This window comes from Dipodomys merriami, unplaced genomic scaffold, assembly GCF_024711535.1.
Source record: "Dipodomys merriami isolate MVZ:Mamm:240054 unplaced genomic scaffold, mDipMer1.0.p SCAF_357, whole genome shotgun sequence".
Lineage (NCBI taxonomy): Eukaryota > Metazoa > Chordata > Mammalia > Rodentia > Heteromyidae > Dipodomys > Dipodomys merriami.
In genome coordinates, this window is record NW_027205126.1 from 1,076,635 (window position 1) to 1,096,176 (window position 19,542).

The 19,542-nt window shown below is 40.1% G+C and overlaps 1 protein-coding gene across 2 annotated transcripts in view; it reads left to right on the forward strand.

Moving 5' to 3' along the window:
- LOC138804126 (selenocysteine insertion sequence-binding protein 2-like) overlaps window positions 1–19,226 on the forward strand; it is a 48,067-nt gene extending 28,841 nt beyond the window's left edge. For both annotated transcript variants that reach the window (XM_069988404.1, XM_069988405.1), the window contains 9 exons: window positions 101–268; window positions 380–521; window positions 3,319–3,488; window positions 4,130–4,262; window positions 5,778–5,940; window positions 8,560–8,780; window positions 10,474–10,628; window positions 12,823–13,042; window positions 15,249–19,226. In XM_069988404.1, the coding sequence (XP_069844505.1) occupies window positions 101–268; window positions 380–521; window positions 3,319–3,488; window positions 4,130–4,262; window positions 5,778–5,940; window positions 8,560–8,780; window positions 10,474–10,628; window positions 12,823–13,042; window positions 15,249–15,931 (2,055 nt within the window). In that variant the 3' untranslated portion in view covers window positions 15,932–19,226. The remainder of the gene's footprint in view (window positions 1–100; window positions 269–379; window positions 522–3,318; window positions 3,489–4,129; window positions 4,263–5,777; window positions 5,941–8,559; window positions 8,781–10,473; window positions 10,629–12,822; window positions 13,043–15,248) is intronic.
- The last annotated feature ends 316 nt before the right edge of the window (window positions 19,227–19,542 follow it).

Consider the following 19,542-nt stretch of genomic DNA (forward strand, 5'->3'; position numbering starts at 1 on the left):
GTCCAGTTATACTACTGGCTGCCCTTCGCTCAGGCTTGTCTTTCTTTAGGATTAGACTTGTAGGAGATTGCTGACAAATGTTTTTCTCTGGTTCTTACAGTTGGATGACCTACCCGAAAACTCACCCATCAATATAGTTCAGACTCCAATTCCCATTACCACCTCTGTTCCTAAACGTGCAAAAAGCCAGAAGAAGAAAGCTTTAGCAGCAGCCCTTGCCACAGCTCAGGAATATTCAGAAATAAGTATGGAGCAAAAAAAATTACAGGTAGAGTCATTTTTAGGAACAAAGGTCATAATATTTTTTGCTACTGCCAAGCACCATCATGACTCATCTCACTGTAACAAAAAAATAAATGTTTTCTTATCCATCTTGCAGGAAGCTTTATCAAAAGCAGCTGGCAAAAAGAATAAAACCCCTGTGCAGCTGGATTTAGGGGACATGCTAGCTGCCCTGGAAAAGCAACAGCAAGCCATGAAAGCACGGCAGATCACAAACACTCGACCTCTGTCATACACAGGTAACAGCCTCTGTCCAGGCAGTGTGTTGTTTGACCTTGGAATGTACATTACATATATGGCATCATTGCCTTTGTAGTGAGTGCACACACACACTTTTTAGTTATCTGTGTTCCTTCTCTTTCCACATCAAGTCCTGTAGCACATCTATTCTTCCTTCAGAGCAGATCCATAATCTCCTCACAGTTCTTTCCTCTCTCCCAAAAGTGCCTATTGCATACACGCCAGTGAGAGGCCTCTTCCCTACTACCTGCCTTTCCTATCCCTAGCCCCCAACTTTCCTTAAACCCATTGATCTTTGCAGATAAGCCAGGTAGTGTCACCCCACAGCCCAAGCCCTCCAGGAGCTCTCTATCTCACTTGGAATAAAGCCAGAGTCCCAAGGCCACATCTTGACTAACCTTACTGTTCCACTTTGCCTTCATCACCATTCTGTCCTGGAACTGTGGGCCCCATGTACCCTCATGTTCCTAGCTTGGCATCTTTTACTGTATCTTCAGTTTATGATCGCCAGGTAGTTTGGTTCTGTTGACTGTTATGATGTCCAGTTTAAATTAAATGATAAACAGAAGTTTCAATCAGTTTCATGTATGTGTATGAGAAAATGAATGTGACTTTCTACAGAAGCCATAATTTCTTTTTTTTTTTTTTTTTTTTTTTTTGTCGGTCATGGGGCTTGAACTCTGGGCCTGGGCACTGTCCCTCAGCTCTTCAGCTCAAGGCGAGCGCTCTACCACTTGAGCTACAGCGCCACTTCTGGTTTTCTGGTGGTTTATTGGAGATAGGAGTCTCACGGTCTCTCCTGCCCGGGCTGGCTTTGAACCGCGATCCTCAGATCTCAGCCTCCTGAGTAGCTAGGATTACAGGCGTGAACCACCAGCGCCCGGCTTAGAGAAGCCATAATTTCTATGTTAACAAATACACTAACTCTGAGAAGCAGGGTTGAGTTTTCTTATGACAGGTGAGAGGGCTATTGCTTAGTAGACGAAAAGAAAAGCAACAGTGTGTAACTATAGCCCTGGGTGCAGAATGCTTAAGCCTATAGCTAATTGCCATCCAGGCTAAACCTTGCTGTGAGTAACTATTAGGAAAAATAACAGTGAATTTTATTAAGCTTCCAATGAAGTTAGTCTTGTGAGAAGAGGAAAGGGACAGGAATGTGTCCCCATAGCACACTGTAGGGAATATAACTAAGAGCAGTGTTTTAGGAGGAGTTCAGCCTAATAACAGCTAAAAGCAGGGGCTCAGAAGCCAAGCTGGTGGAATAAGACCAATATAAATCACTAATTGAAAGTACCACCTTAGGAAATCTACTTGCCAAATTGTATGGATCTGCAGCCTAGAGTGATTTATGTCCACAGAGGATATGGGAAAGATGTTATAAAGGACTGCATAGAAGAAAGGGGGTAGTAGGGTTCTTGAAATATAGAATTGAGATTAACCTCTATCATCGATGTTTAAATGTAAAGGATTGATTATGAAGAAATCTATTGGGAAGTTCAACAAATGAGACAGAACTGTAAGGAGTTGATAGGTTTCTAACAGTAAGATGTGAAAACAGGTCAGATGTAACTCTAGCTCGGGTTTGGAGTGGGTTAAAAGGGCCTTGGTGACACTACGCAAGATAAGATCATGGATGGAGAGTTGTGTTGACAAGAGCAAACTTGTACTTGAGATGCCAGCAGTGAGAGCCTGGTATGTTCTTTCTGATGTGTGGTTTAGATGAGAAGTCATCAAATAGGATTGTTGAAGCTATGAAATAAGATTGCTGGAGGAAGGAAAATTTAGGGGAAAAGGTGCTCAAGGACAAGACCTGTGAAAATGCTCAGATTTCAAAAGGAAGAGGAACCAAAGAAGTAAACTTGAAAACGAATATTAAAAAAAAAAAAAAAAAAAAAACTCGGAGAATATAATGTCACACAAGACAAGGGAAGGATCTTGAGGAAAAGTAGTCCTTGTGCCAGATGCTGAACGAAGCTAAGAGGTTCTCCTGCCTCAGTCAGGGATTATATTTGTCAGTGGTAAAATCAATTTCAAAAGGTAGGTGGATAGCAGTGATTTGGGAAGTGATGACAGTACAACTTGAGATATTTAGCAGGGAAGGAAAGAGGTGTTGTAGTGCCTTAGCCTGAAGGGAAGACAGTCAAAGGAAGATCTTTGTTGGTGTACACCCCATCCCCTTCCTTCTTTAACTTGTTGCAAGGGGTCAGGAAAGAGGCTAGGGAGGAAGTTGGAAAATGTGGAAAGCAGTAAGGAACTGAGTGGGGAGAGAGGGCAGAGGTGGTTGGTGAGCCTTGGCCAAGAGTGAGGATGTCTGCCATTCCTCTCAGGTGCTTTGAAGGCTCATACTAGGTATCATCTTCCCAGGGAAGTGGCAGGCAAGCTCTGCTGTAGTGAGACAATCAGAAGTTAAAGCGCTATAGAAGCAACTCGGGAAGAGCAAATAGCAAACCCAGAAGGAGTGCGGAATGCTTCGAGGTTGAATTGTTTTTACTGAATACCAGTTGGAATGAACATTTGTGCTTGGGGGTTGCTGCAATCAGAGTAGACCTAGAAATTTACTTAGAACTTCTAAATTGGCTAGTGTTATCAACATTGTCTTCTTTGTGCTATGGGTGCTGAAAAGCTGGGTAGGAGCTGCCTCTGAGGATCCCTGAATCGCCACGTATTGCTACTTATGCTGCTCCATGGAACGAAGATGTTTTTGTTTTTGTAGATGTCTCACTGCAGGTTCTGAAAGCATGTGGAATTGGTCACAATAATAAAACTAATGTTTTTTTGTTTTGTTTTTTTTTCCAGTGGTCACTGCAGGTTCTTTTCATACTAAAGACTCTACTAATAGAAAACCCTTAATGAAAAGTCAACCCTGCTTGACATCCTTTAATTCTTTGGACATTGCTTCCTCTAAAGCAAAAAAAGGGAAAGAGAAGGAGATTGCAAAACTGAAACGACCCACAGCACTTAAAAAGGTGAGCTAAAGGGTTGGGGTTTTAGCTCAGTGGAATAGCACTTGCCTGGCCAGTACAGAGCCCTGAGTTTGTTCCTCAGCTTTGGCTGGGGAGGGGGCCCTCTGAACTCTTAATCCCTGGATCTCAGTATTGATTTGTGTTGTGTATAATTGTAGGCAGACTTCTTTTTTTACTTTCATCTTCATCTATAAATTAAAGAAAATGTCTGCTTTTGTCAGCTTATAGTTTTTATTGAGAGTCAGAAGGAGATAATTTGTGCCTAAATAATTGAAAACTGAAATGCAGTCAAATAACTTGTATTTTACCTGTATATTGTATATTTTACCTTAGTCATTGTTTTGGAAACTCTTATTTGTTACTGAGGATTTAGAGAATGAAACAGTGAGTTTGTTTAGCTGTATGTTCTCAAGCATCATTGCCTTTATTTTGTATACAGTATTTCCTTCAACTTATATTTACCATTCAAATACATTGATCATTTTGCTGGTCAGTTGGTATGCAGCCAGGTAACACCTGGCCAGGTAAAATCCTCCTAGTCCTGTTTATGTAAACTACTTCATTGATATTTGGTGTACATTATAATCATTCAGTCTCTAGTGGAAGAGTGATCAGTAATTAAAGACTGTTGTAATGACTTTTAGGTTATTTTGAAAGAAAGAGAGGAAAAGAAGGGACGCTTAGCTGTGGACCACAGCATTTTGGGATCTGAGGAACCAACAGAAGTAAATTTAGATTTTATTGATGATTTGCCACAGGAGATTGTTTCCCAGGAAGGTAAGGGGTTGTGGGGTTCCCTTTTTCATCTTCTCAAGGAATATGCTGGGGTATTTCACTGCTAGCTAAGCTATAACTAGTTATGTTCCTAAATGGAGATTGTATTCCATATTTTATATAAATTTATTTTTAAGAGAGATTTCTTTTGAAGGCAGATGGCTAAGGGGGTGGGCAACTGGTTACATAATAAGTCTGAGACATGTTTGAGGCTCAACTCCACAGTTTATAGTAACTCTTCAAAAGTAAGATTTCACCAGTGCATGAGACTGCTTTTGAAATTTGTCTTCAGTATCATTCCTCATGAGGCTATTTTCATTGTGTGATTTTCTTTTTCACCATGAGTATAGAAATACAATGCAGAGCCCACTTGGTCAGTAATTGTCAGGTCCACACAGTAACCAGCATGTGAAATCCCAGCCAATGAGATTCAGTCCATGGAGTTAGTAACCAGCACATGTGATTTTGCAACAAATTTAAATTTTTTTTTTTTGGTCCGGTCGTGGGGCTTGAACTCTGGGCCTGGGCACTGTCCCTCAGCTCTTCAGCTCAAGGCTAGCGCTCTACCACTTGAGCCACAGCGCCACTTCCGGCTTTTTTCTTTTTGCTTATGTGGTGCTGAGGAATCGAACCCAGGGCCTCGAGCATGCAAGGCAAGCACTCTACCACTGAGCCACCTTCCCAGCCCAACAAATTTAAATTTTGATTTACATACACAGTAAGCTGCAATGTTTCATTACTTGTGGAAAACAAAATTTATTTCTAAGGATGTAATGGTTAGGATCCTCCTTTGTCTTCAATTTATATGATTGTATTTATGTGCAAATGTATTTCAGCAAATGTTTGTTGAACATCTCTGACAGGTATTTTAGTAATTAAGGAGAATTGGGAGGCTAGAGGTTGGAGCATTGAATGGGCAAGTGCATTTATCCAAGAGGGAGACAAAATAGATATATAACTTCGCTAATTTGAGGACTGAATATACAAATATAAGCTCATTCCCTGAGATTAGCTGTTTAGGAACTGAATGGAGGATGAGATAGATTCCCCAAATGGCATGTAAAAATGTGGCTTCCTGAGTACAGGAGCAAAGGCCAAGTAAGAGACAAACTGGTGTAGTGCATGGAGAATTACAAGGTTGTGGAGAGAACTGAGCAGGATAAAATGTATTCTTGCCAGCAACCATGTAAGAAGCAGGTGTAAAAGTAGAGATGAAGGGATAGGAGGCAGGATATGGAAAGAGGTGTAGCTCTTTGTTCTTTAAATCCCCTGGGACCAGATGGGTTAGATAGCATGACCTTTTCCTACCTCCTCGGTGGAGATTTCTAGGCAGTGCTTGATTTTTAGAGTATGTATTAGTAGGTAACAAGAAGACTTCATTTTTCATGTATATGAGAAACACTAATTTGTGAGAGAAAAGTGATTCAGAAGTCAGTGGTTATTCTAAATTGTATGACTCATTATAGGGCCTTTTAGCTGAGAAGTTTCTTAATTCACCATCATCTCACATCTCCACAGATACTGGACTGAGTATGCCCAGTGATACATCGCTCTCTCCAGCAAGTCAGAACTCTCCGTACTGCATGACTCCCGTGTCACAAGGCTCTCCTGCTAGTTCTGGGATAGGCAGTCCAATGGCATCATCAACAATAACCAAAATCCACAGCAAAAGATTTAGAGAGTAAGTTGGTTTTTTGTTTTGTTTTGTTTTTTTTCTTCTCTCATTAGTATGATTAGATAGTTTAAAGATCTTGATTGCAATGTTACCATTGTTACTTAGTGAGTTGAGTAGGTGAAATACCAAAGATCTTTAAGTTCTTTGTGGGTTTGTTAAACAGCTGGTTTTACTATATTTAAAGCATTCCCTTCTGTCAGTGTTTGTGGAGAGTAGTTTGACAATAAATATATTTTATATACTATACAATGTCTCTGCCCTAGAATCCTGGCCTTTTAAACCTTGTGTAAACACACAGTGTCATACTATTGAGTTTTTGCCCTTCCAAATGCCTTTGTTTTTTTGTGTCATTGACCTCTCAGCTCTCTAACAAATAACATGTAATAGACTTCTACTTGTATCTGAAGCCCTATTACATGAAATAAACATATCACATGAAAGTATTACTGCTTTTATTATTTATTTACTTCTCTATCTTTTTATGAGCTGAGGGCTTCATGACATGCAAGTACTCTTATTACCCTGCTATACATCTAGCTCAAACTATTTCTAAGGAACTGTTTCTGTGTTTTAGGATTCAGACAACTGGGGGGGAATGTAGTACCCCATCTGTGAATGAACAACCTTAAAGTAACAGTTACTTCTGAGAAGCATTTTATTGTAGATAAATTTGTGTGTAGATAACATTTGTGTAGATAAATTTTACCTTTGAAAACAACACATGGACACGTTCTAGGGTAAAAGTATAGCCAGTTACAGCCCAAACTAGATTGATTTGCTTTGTTCCTTCTCCTTTTCTATTGTTTTTGAACAAATACTTCTTGCTAAGCTATGAGAAGTTAATTAAATGCCAAATAACAGATGTGGAGTGAGGCAATACTTGGCGAATGAGAAACATTACATGTGCATGAAATAAACAGCTTGAAAGAAAAGAGAAGGAAGAAAATTGTATTTTTGATGTTCTGTTCTCTAATCTTGAGTACTTAGGACAGTTCATCTTCCTTTAGTCTGTCCATTTGTGTCCTTTTTTCTGTAGTGTCATAGTGGCACTTTATTAAAACATTTTTCACATAAAACAAGATTTCCAACACTATGTTTTTGTTTTTGTTTTATGAGGGAGGGTGGGGAGTTGTTTGCCTGTAACAAAGGGCAGGCCACAAGTAGACATGTGCTTAGCTAGTACTAGATTGCACGTTCTATCAGTTCTGCTTGTTAAATGCTGCTGTGGTTGAGCTGAGAGCCTAGAACTAGCACAGAGGGAAAGAGTTAACAGGAAGTGTGCTTAGAGGTCTTTCCCCAGAATTGAAGTATTGTTGTGACCCCATACTTCCATTCTGTTTTTTCATTGTAGCCATACGTAATCTCTGATGTAAACCATGTGACTTTTTACCACAAGGCCTTTTTGGTTTTGACTTAAGTTTCACTATTGAGTGTGTCTTCCATAGTTATAGATTATCAGAGCTGCCATCTTACCTGATACCTTATCTTTATGATTGAAACTTACCTAGGCTGACAGAGAAAGTATTAATATTAGGACATTCAGGTGCAAGTTATATTTCTTACTAGAACCACATTTCTCATTTGTTGGAAAGAAACAATCTTTTATGGAAAGCTATTATATTTTCCATACTTTTTGTGGTTTACTTCTTATATTATCTTTAAGTAGTTATACAAAGGTGTTTCAATTCAACATACCAGGTTATAAGTACCTTGCTTCACTCCTTACATTGTTGCCCCCCAAACTGTCCCAACCCCCCTCATTCCCTCAAGTTACCTGGTTCCATTTTCACATAAGGACATTGAATATTATGACGTTATTTGCTCATCTTTCCTCTCTCTATTCATCTGTGACCTCCCTGACAAAACATGTTTCAGCTTCCTGGTATGCATTTTTTTCAGCTGTACGTTACTTGCTCAGAGAAGTTATACTGTTGGATCCTCTACTGAATATACCGTATTTTGTTAATTTGTGTGTGTGTGTGTGTGTGTGTATATATATATTTATATATATATATATATATATATATATATATATATATATACACATATGGCCCTGTATAAATGGAAAAAAAATATATTTTTGCCTTATAAAAAGCTAACATTTGGTTCATATCATTAGGAATTTCATAATGGGAGTTTAGATAATATTTCCCTGAAGTTAACCTATCCTTTACTAAAAACCATCTTGGTGAAAATGAAAAAAAAAAAAAAAAAAAAAAGCAAGCTGGGCGCCAGTGGCTCACGCCTGTAATCCTAGCTACTCAGGAGTCTGAGATCTGAGGATCATGGTTCAAAGCTAGCACAGGTAGAAAAGTCCATGAGACTCTTATCTCCAATAAACCACTAGAAAACTGGAAGTGGCACTGTGGCTCAAGTGGTAGAGCACTCGCCTTGAGCTGAAGAGTTGAGGGACAGCGCACAAGCCCAGAGTTCAAGTCCCACTACCGACAAAACAAAAAAGGGCAATGTATAACACTTTTCTGTCTTTCTAATTGACTAAATTATTTGGAGGCTTTAAAATCTTTATTGCTTATATTTTCTCTCAAAGAGTCTTTCCTAATGTAATTTTGTAATTATCAGAAAATAAGTTAGGATAGCATTACTTATTGTTTGCTTCCTTTACAGGTATTGTAACCAAGTTCTTTGTAAAGAAATTGATGAATGTGTGACTCTTCTTCTCCAAGAGCTAGTCAGTTTTCAGGAACGCATCTACCAAAAGGATCCTGTAAGAGCAAAAGCAAGAAGACGGCTGGTGATGGGTCTAAGGGAGGTTACCAAACACATGAAGTTGAACAAGATCAAGTGTGTTATAATTTCTCCAAACTGTGAAAAAATCCAGTCCAAAGGTATTTATTTGGTGTAATTGTAGGATGTTCTGGGGGTGTTTTTGTTGTTGGTTTTTGTTTTTTGTTTTTTTGTCAGTCACGGGGTTTGAACTCTTAGCCTAGACGCTGTCCCTGAGCTCTTCAGCTCAAGGCCAGTGCTCTGCCACTTGAGCCACAGCACCACTTCCAGTTTTCTGGTGGTTAATTGGAGATGAATCTCACAGACTTTCTTGCCTGGGCTGGCTTTCAACAGTGATCCTCAGATCTCAGCCTCCTGAGTAGCTAGGATTGCAGGTGTGAGCCAACGGCACCTGGCTGGATCTTCTGTTTTAAAGTGAGAGCCACCGGGCGCCGGTGGCTCACGCCTGTAAATCCTAGCTATTCAGGAGGCTGAGATCTGAGGATCGCTGTTCAAAGCCAGCCCGGGCAGGAAAGTCTGAGACTCTTATCTCCAATGAACCACTAGAAAACCAGAAGTGGCTCTTTGACTCAAGCTGTAGAGCGCTCGCCTTGAGCTGAAGAGCTGAGGGACAGCACCTAGGCCCAGAGTTCTGCCCCACCACCGACAAAAATAAATAAATAAAAATAAAGTGAGAGCCATTTGTGTTTCTCTGTAGAATGTAGTGATAAAATAAGTACCTGAAGTTGAGTTAGGGTAATTGAGGTTAACTTGTAAAGGAAGTCATGTGTGGATCCTGGATAAAAATTTCAGTCAGATCCCTAACTGCCCCTTCTGTAGTGATAAGAGAGGGCACTTGTCAGTGTGCATTTCTTTACTTCTGGTACCTCTCCTCTTGAAAGAAACTAGAAAAAATATAAAGTTCTCTGCTCCTGCCTGTAGCACCTAGGCCCAGAGTTCTGCCCCACCACCGACAAAAATAAATAAATAAAAATAAAGTGAGAGCCATTTGTGTTTCTCTGTAGAATGTAGTGATAAAATAAGTACCTGAAGTTGAGTTAGGGTAATTGAGGTTAACTTGTAAAGGAAGTCATGTGTGGATCCTGGATAAAAATTTCAGTCAGATCCCTAACTGCCCCTTCTGTAGTGATAAGAGAGGGCACTTGTCAGTGTGCATTTCTTTACTTCTGGTACCTCTCCTCTTGAAAGAAACTAGAAAAAATATAAAGTTCTCTGCTCCTGCCTGTGATGGAAATTTGTCGCTCAGGAACCCAGACTCTCTTTAGAGAGGCTCTTGGGGAATCAGTATATGCAAATACTTGGACCATGTGGGTGCGCCCGATTTTTCCTTTGAGGTGGAGGAGCAACTGGTAGGTGATTAGACACTGATCAGAGGCCAGGGACAGGTAATGTGCATCCAGGAGGAGACCAATAAAACCATCCAATCAGTTTCTCATTCCATGGTGACAGTTCACTACCTGGCTGAAAGTTTGCGCCAAGAGTAACAATTGTAAATAATGTCTTTATAACAAACGTTTGCTAAATTCAGATTCGATTGCTGTTTGGCTAATCCCTAAGAACAAACAAAAATAACTATGTTTGAAGGAACTTGAGACTTAGTTGATGAGAAGGAAAGTTACATATACAAATATGTAAATGCCTGTGCAATACAAATTCAAAGTGGAGAATGTATCCAACATAAGTGCTGGACACGTTCAAAGAATATTTTCTGGCAGCACGAACATGTTTTTAGCTAGATTAGCTCCTTTTAGGAAATAATGAAATGAAACCTCCACGTGTGTTGGTCTTTCTTAGGTGGTCTGGATGAGGCTCTCTATAATGTTATAGCTATGGCCCGGGAGCAAGAAATCCCTTTTGTGTTTGCCCTGGGAAGGAAAGCTCTGGGGCGCTGTGTGAACAAGCTGGTTCCTGTCAGCGTAGTAGGAATCTTCAACTACTCTGGCGCTGAGGTAAGAATTGAGGGACATGCTGTCATTCTCCGGGCAGGAGTGGCACAACCTCTGTTGACAATGCCAGAACCTTTAAAGGAATGAGCTGACAAAGAATGAGAGGAAGTTCTGGAGTGTTAAATTGCTTTTTTAGTGGTGAATATGTTTACCAGGGGTTAATCCTGAAGCAAAATTTTTTTTTAGGAACTAAAAAGATGTTTAGCCGGGCGCTGGTGGCTCACGCCTGTAATCCTAGCTACTCAGGAGGCTGAGATCTGAGGATCGCGGTTCAAAGCCAGCCCGGGCAAGAAAGACCGTGAGACTCCTATCTCCAATAAACCACCAGAAAACCGGAAGTGGCGCTGTAGCTCAAGTGGTAGAGCACTCGCCTTGAGCTAAAGAGCTGAGGGACAACGCCCAGGCCCAGAGTTCAAGCCCCACGGCCGACAAAAAAAATAAAATAAAATAAAAATAAAAAGATGTTTAGTTTCCATTTCTGAAAAAGCAGTTTTCTCTTCTGGACTATGTAGTACTTGATGATTTATTTAAAATGGCTGGCTGATAACATGAAATAATTTTTTTCAGTGTCTGTCAAGAGAGAAAAGATTCCTTTAATTGAAGAAATTGTCCTCTTCTTAGCTGGGTGCTGACAAAATGAAATAGCAGTGACTCACATCTATAATCCTGGGTTCTCAAGAGACTGAGATCTGAGGATCCCAGTTCAAAGCCAGCCCGGGCAAGAAAGTTTTTGAAACTCTTAGCTCTAATTAAACACCAAAAATGCTGGAAGTGGATTCAAGTGGAAGAGTGTTAGCCTTGAGTGGAAAAGCTAAGGGATAGCACTAACTCCCTGAGTTGAAGTAATTAGGATTATAGGCATGAACCACTAGCACCTCGCTAAAATTCTTTATATTATATAAATAACCCCTAGAAGTTGTTATTGTCTTGTTCATCCTTCTGTAACACTGTATAAATACTGCCATTTTATTGAACATTAAATATGCTTTATTCACCCGTCATTTTGCTGTAATTTTTATCCCATTCAAATTTAGTTTCATCAATGGAGGAAGTCTGGTTATTTAGCTCCAGGCTCTATTTCCAGGTTCTGGGTTCTGATTTTATCATTTGCCTTTGACCCTATAACCATGCTTGCCTATTTTGTGTCTTCATTGGCTTCGAGGCCCTAGTAGATATTTATACAACATCACTGATTTCCTTTTGGCCTATTCCTTTTTTTTGGGGGGGGGGGGTCTGGTCGTGGGGCCTGAACTCTGGGCCTGGGCGCTGTCTCTCAGCTCTTCAGCTCAAGGCTAGCACTTTACCACTTGAGCCACAGCGCCACTTCCGGCTTTTTTCTTTTTGCTTATGTGGTTCTGAGGAATCAAACCCAGGGCCTCATGCATGCAAGGCAAGTGCTCTACCACTGAGCCACCTTCCCAGCCTCTGGCCTATTCAATTCTTCCAACAGGCAGACACTACAGGCCTCTAAATAATAAGCCTTTTACTTTTCTGTACAAATAGGGCGAAGCATGCCCTATTTCACCCCTCAAATTATACATTTTTCAAATCCCATACCAATGCCATTCTTCCTTCATGAATTCTTCAGTGATGCCCAGAAATTAAAGCCATAACACTTTCACTTCTCAAAGCACTTAAAGTGCTATGCTTAGAACTACAGTGCCCTCTTGTCTTCCCTTCAGTTGTATAAAAGATTCCACAAGCCGGGCGCCTATGACTCATGCCTGTAATCCTAGCTACTCAAGGAGGCTGAGATCTGAGGATCATGTTTTGAAGCCAGCCCAGGAAGGAAACTATGAGACTCTTACCTCCTATAAACTCAGAAAAGCCAGAAGTGATGCTGTGGCTCAACTGGTAGAACACTTACCTTGAGCAAAAGTAGCTCAGGGACAACATCCAGGCCCAGAGTTCAAGCCTCAGGATTGGAAAAAAAAAAAAAAAGGATTCCACAGGAGCAGGTGTGGGGGTCCATCTTGCACCAGACTACAGGAGAGTGCAGTTGTTGAATTGACAGGCTGTATCACATTCAGTGTTAGAATCAAGAAGTGTCCCCAAATCATATAAGTTACAGTGTATTTTGTAATTTAGATAACATTCAGGTTTTGTCCTGATTGGAAAGTGTATCTGACCTAAAACAGAAGACTTTATCGCTAAAAATAGGAATAATAACAGACTGATGGAATCTCCGTGTTTCTAGAGCCTGTTTAACAAGTTAGTAGAGCTCACGGAGGAAGCCCGGAGAGCATATAAAGACATGGTTGCAGCCATGGAGCAGGAGCAGGCAGAGGAGGCCCTGAAGAATGTGAAGAAGGCGCCACACCACATGGGACACTCCCGCAACCCGTCTGCGGCCAGCGCCATTTCCTTCTGCAGTGTGATCTCAGAGCCCATCTCAGAAGTGAATGAGAAGGAATATGGTAAGTGGTTGCAAGTCATTATATATGATGTTAAAGTCCTTAAATTTACTTGGTAAGTAGCTTTCCACCCTAACTTGTTACCTTTTTTTACTTTTTTATTAGCATATATTGATTGATTTTTTTCATTTTTCAGGTTTTGCCCAAAAATTTGACATGAATTTGCTTTAAATATGTCGCTTAAAAATTAAAATTCTAGCTACTCAGGAGTCTTAGATCTAAGGATCGTGATTCAAAACTGGCCAGGGCAGGCAAGTCAAATAGAAGTGGAGCTGTGGCTTAAGTGGTAGTGCACTAGCTTTGAGCAAAAAAAGCTCAGGGGCAGTACCCAGACCCTGAGTTCAAGCCCCAGGACCAGCACAAAAATAAATAATTTAAAAATAAATTATTTGTGACTGAGAGTTTCTATGAGAAATTTCTGTGGAATTATCTTTCCAATGTTTCTTCCTTGTTAAGTCTGTGAATTATAATGTTATAAACAGAGCAAATATGGATGGAGGAGACCTTGTGTTCATGAGGGAAGGAAGTGCATCTAGGAAGAGCCTGTTCTATTCCAAAGTATCTGTAGGAAAGAAAGGATTCTTTTCTGTATAAACCATGTGACCTGATTCAAAGTTTCCCAGATATGCTCTGTATCAATGTATAATCCATGAGTGGTAACCAAGTTGAATACACTCATGTGATTATTCACTACAACTTGATAAGAATGTACCTGGTCATGCACTGGTGGTGATGCCTGTAATCTTAGCTACTCAGGAGGCTGAAATCTGAGGATCAAGGTTTAAAACCAGCCGTGGCAGGAATGTCTGTAAGACTCTTACCTGCAGTTAACTACCCAAAGGCCAGAAGCATGCTGTGTCTCAAGTGGTAGAGTGCTAACCCTGAGCCCTAATGCTCAGGAACAGCACCCAGGCCCTGAGTTCAAGCCCCAGGAGAGAGAGAGAGAGGGAGAGAGAGAAGGAGAGAGAGAGAGAGACACACACACACACACACACGTTACACCTATAAAATGCAAATAGTTGTAATTAAATGATACTTTCATTTTAAAAAATTAACACAAAAAAAGAGGCAGAACTGAACTATTTCTACTGATTCCTGGCATATTGGTGCTTGTCTAGTAGTTTGGTTCTAAACTGATTTCCTAGCATAAAAAAGTATTTCAAACTGTCACCAGGGTATTATGTATTATAACCTGTTTTTGTGCCCTGTAAAATTACTGAGTAAGTCTTATCCCTGCAGGAGAACACAGTCTGTACTTAAAGAGAACCATCAGACACAGGGACAACCAAGCTCCCCTGCAGCCTCTCCATTCCATTTCCCTTGAGGAGACATGGCTAAACAGGTGCACCCATGCACCTGTAAAATCTCACTTGCTCACATTTCTGATTTCATTGACAAAGCAATACCAAGAAGCAGTTAATTCAAAACTAAAACAAAAGGATGATGGGGAAAAGAAAAAAAAAGTTAACCTTGTAAGCCAAGTTATATATATTATAAAACAAATTTCCAGAGATGTTAGAAATTCATAGATGGATTCATTGCTTATACATAAAGGAAAACATCTGACCCAAAATTTAGGTGACATGCTCACTGAATGTGGTACAGACTCATGAAATCAGCACTATTTTGTTGGTTATTTGGCTCTGCCGTGTGTGAGTGGTGTGCATGTTTAAGCTCAGTATAGTTCAGTGTGCCTGCCTGATACTGCGCCCCCCCTCCCCCACGTCAGTACCAGGGCTTGAACTCAAGACCTCATTCTCTGTCTTGGCTTTTCTGCTCATGGCTGGCACTCTACCACTTGAGCAATACCTCCATTTCAACCTTTTTTGATAGTTAATTGGAAATGGGACTCTCGGACTCTTCTGCCCAGGCTGGCTTCAAAGTATAGTTCCCAGATCTCAGTTGCTTGAGTAGCCAGGATCACAGATGTGAGCCACCACCAGGCAAAGGCAAAGGCAAATGCATCCATTTTCATCAGTATATAGATGTTATGCATTCGTTTTTGTTGTCTTATTTCTTCACTTGGAGTGCACATTCTTTGAAAATTGATTTTTTCTTTACAACATTAAACCAGTACTAGAATAAACGAAATCTGAAAATTTTTCCAGTCAGTTACTGAGCCAAAATATTTCTGCAGTTTGGCGGCTTTTTAAGTTCCATGATTTGGAAACCGTATCCTGGTTGTTAAAAATCTGCTTGCTATTTATAGAGACCAATTGGAGACATATGGTGGAAACTTCAGATGGACTGGAAACATCAGAAACAGAGAGAGAGGTCTCCTGTGAGCATAGCTCTTCTGAAAAACCCAGTAAGCCCATAGGTGACACAGCTTCTGCTGGCAAGCAGCCACCATTGGTGGCTACAGGCAGCCCTACCTCAGCCACGAACCTGGGGAAGTCTGCCACAGGTGACCGAGAAGAGGGGAGGCCGGACGACCTGGAGTGGGCCTCCCAGCAGAGCACCGAGACTGGGTCTTTGGATGGCAGTTGCCGAGATCTTTTGAATTCCTCCATCACCAGCACCACCAGCACTCTTGTACCCGGCATGCTTGAGGAAGAGGAAGATGAAGAGGAGGAGGAAGAGGAAGATTATACTCACGAACCCATATCAGTAGAAGTCCAACTCAACAGTAGAATTGAGTCATGGGTCTCTGAGACCCAGAGGACGATGGAGACCCTCCAGCTTGGGAAAACCCTTACTGGTTCTGAGGAAGACCACGTAGAACAGAATGGAGAAGAGGAAGCAGAAGGGCCTGAGGTTTCAGAAGCAGGGATGGATGGTGACACATGGACTCCTGACCTGCAGGCCAGTCCTGAGCAGCCAAAGCCCAGCAGCGGCAGCTCCGTGAACAAAGAGCACTCTGATTCCACACCTCCACCCCAAAACATGTGACTCAGGAAATGGGACCACCATGCTCTGTCTCCAGCTGGGTGAGGGTGGCAGCTATAACCCTCGATGCTTCATCTCACCATTTTGCTCTGCCCTACAGTTACTCTATGTGTTTAATGCCCAACATTTTGTTTTTAGCTTTTACCTGTTATAATCTGTAGCTTAGATTTTAATTAGCATCTAAATGTCTAAGAATTGTGTGGGAAGTTCAGATTTGTTTCAGTTTACTTTGTTGTGAAAAATGATTAAAGAAAGAAGATCACATTCTAATGGAATTAGTTCTTAAGTAATGATTTAAGGTCATTTTTTAAACTAAAGATCAAGGATCTAAGGATAAAGCAGCTATACCAATGTTTCCTTTGAAACCTGTAACTCCTTCACTCTAATTTGTTGAATCAAGAAATAGTTTAGGCTTAAAAAAAAAAAAAAAAGAGCTAGAGGTAGGGCCAGAAGTCCACGAAGTATATATTATGTTAAAAAAAATTCATGCAGCTTTTATTTGGTGATCATTGTACTCTGTTAAGGTTGGGATGGGCTAAAACAGAACTTAGGCAAGTGATGGAGCCACCATGCCAGAGTGGAGCTGCTGGCCTCATTTGTGGGAAGCAGTGGAGGTTATCTCTAATAGCGAGCAGTTACCATGATGGAACCCACCGGGTTCTGTCTTGTATTTGCTTCTTACTTACCTCAGGAATGCTCTTGTACATAGTCTTATTTCCATAAAACTAGGCAGGTTTTTGACAGGTGAATAACTATAACTGATTATATGCACTTACATGTAAAACTATCCCGAAACAGTTATTCGGGTATGGTTGGTCTTCCTTGCTTCCAGTTCAGTACCCTCTTGATTTGAGATAGGGATTTGTTTGGATATCCAAACTTACCCTGAGTGTAAACCATTTCATCTTAAAAAACAAAACAAACAAACAAAAAAAAAACACCAAACATTTCGTACCTGTCCCTGAGCAATTTCCACCCACCGTAGTTGCTGACAGGAAGTCAGGGAAAGGCATTTTGCACAACTTGTAACACATTCTGCCGAGGCTTAGAGGAGAAAGTTTTTAGAAAAAAAGAGAAAGTTGTAGTAATTGAGCTGAACCTATTAGATGATACAGAGTATATAGATATATGCAGGAATTAATTTTTTATTCACTGTTACTTATCTCTGCCCTTCTCTAGGAATGTGTGTACTTGCTTGGGAGAAGTTAAACATAATGAGCTAAAGTGTTATATTTGCCAGTCAGGCTCCAGTGGGGGAATTGCAAATTACCCATTCTTCCCTCTTCCTTCCACCTCTTCTATCTCCACTGGCCAGTGTTCTCATTCACCAGCCTCTTCCCACTGAGAAGCTCCCCTAAGCAGACACAGACAGAGGAGGGAAGAGGTAGATCCCTGCCCTCCTAGCTATATGTGGCAGGGCTTTGCCTCACAGAGGCAGAAGAGAAGAGTTGGGAATATCCTTTACTGAATTCACAAGGACTCTGTGCTAGTTTGAGTTTTTTTTTACAGTGCTGGCACTTAACTACTGGAGAGATTAGACTTTTGGTTGATGATGGATGTGAATTGTGAAAGTATAGGAGCATCACTGTATAGAAAATGTCAAACCTGTCAACTGTCTTAGTGTGCAAAAAGGGGACATGATTGTATTGTCCTGTCTAAATGATTCTCCAATATAGACTTAAAGTCACTAATTACTGACACCTAAAACATAGCAGGTAAGGAATGAAGCCTTCAATATCGTAATCATGCATTGATCCCTGGCCGATCTTACTGTCTCTAAACTTGTTTAAGGAAATGATAGAGGTTTTGAACTACTGACAATCCTACGAGTGATTTGGAAAACTTTTCATACTTTTTAAGGTATTCATTTCCTTTCCTCAGTGTCGGTGATTCACACAACTCTTGATCTTGAGTTAATAGGTTTTCAAAGGTTTCTTATATTTTATATATCTTCTAAACATGAATTGTCATTTTAGATTTTTGACATTTGTATCAAAAGAGAAGCTGAGGAGATCTTAGAACATCAGGAACTTAGTTTTGCTATCAACTTCTGATGTGTTTGATTATGTTTGATAAATGCTCTTCATGTCTAGTACCTCCTCTGGCAGCAGATTCAAGGGACCAGATTCATTCGCCTTTGTTATATGAAATGGTCACTTCTAGAGGACAACCCAAGACTTCTTAAAGGAAATGCTCCTATTACACTGAGAGTATCCTTAAGTATATATGGATATGTTTACCATTTGTTTTAGTAAATTTTGGAACTTGCGTATTTTGAACTGCAGGCTGTATGAGAAGTGGGACAGGCTTGGTTAGGTTTGTCTTAGGTCTCTTTTGGTTTGGAAGTGCTTGTGGTTCACTCCTTGGAGACTTAAGAGTAAGGATTCATCAGTGCAGAAAATGAAACCAGTGATGTCTTTCTTAGCATAGAGAAGCTATTTCAATACAGACGAGTATGACCTACAGTGTGGGTTCCATTCCTCCTCAAGTTAGACGTCTGCTTCAGAAGGGCAGTTTGCTATGAGAATGACTTCTCAGAATTAACTTCAGGTTTGACTGGTTGTAAATGATGTAATCTAATTTCTTTTGACTAAACATGGAGAAAAATAACGTGTTACACATAGAAAAGTTTTTACAGGCTTTGACTGGAGGTCATTTTTTGCAGAGATGGTATTTTATATGCTTCCAGTATTTGGAAAAGAGCTAGTCAAGAGGAATTCACATAGTTTCAATATTGATAATTTAATATCTAAATAATGTAGTTGTCTGATTTCTTAATAAGCTGGGGGAGGTGGGAGGGTGGGAATTATAATGTGCAAATGAATAGCAATCTCTACATTCATTTCCAACTTAACATAAAACCGCTAATCGTAACACATTGTTACTTTAATATATGTATAAAGAAGTATTACCGTTTGTAAAGCTGTTTGCTTAAACAAATCTTATCATGTTAGTATTTTCTGTACATTGTGCCAACAGATGAGGACACGAATCTGCTAAAAACAAAAACAACTTATCTTCTTTTTGATTTTAAATTTTTTTCTCTGAAATAATTTATTTACAGACATCTCCCTGTCCTTACAACCAGTAATCTCACAGGAATCAGCCAGGCTGTCCACCTGTGAAATCTGAATTCTTAATCAGTGATAAAAGATTGAAACTCTGTTGGCACATCACACCTTAAAAGTATTTGTATTATTTTGTAATTTAATTTCTAAATATACCACACAAATTTATAACTTAATGTTTTAATTGTAATGCTCTAATAAAAACTAGCGAAATTAATACGAGTTACAAACATGAGTGTTTCATCTTATTCTTTTGCTGAATGAAGGATGATTGTTATATCACGTTTGGTTTGTAACCGTCTTTTGCATTATGTAAATACTAGTGGGGATTCTTCTATACTAATGAAATTATTGGAACATAGTCTATCTTTTCAGAATAGATGTTTGAATTGCCCACCATGTAAGACAGAGGGAAAAAGAAAGGCTTAGCTCATGGGACCCCACAGTGCTCATATAGGTTAGCCAAAGGAAGGAGTTGTTCAGAGGAATCTCCATCTAGGGATGGTGGTGTGTTCTCTAGCATAGTCTTGCACATCTTACCAGACC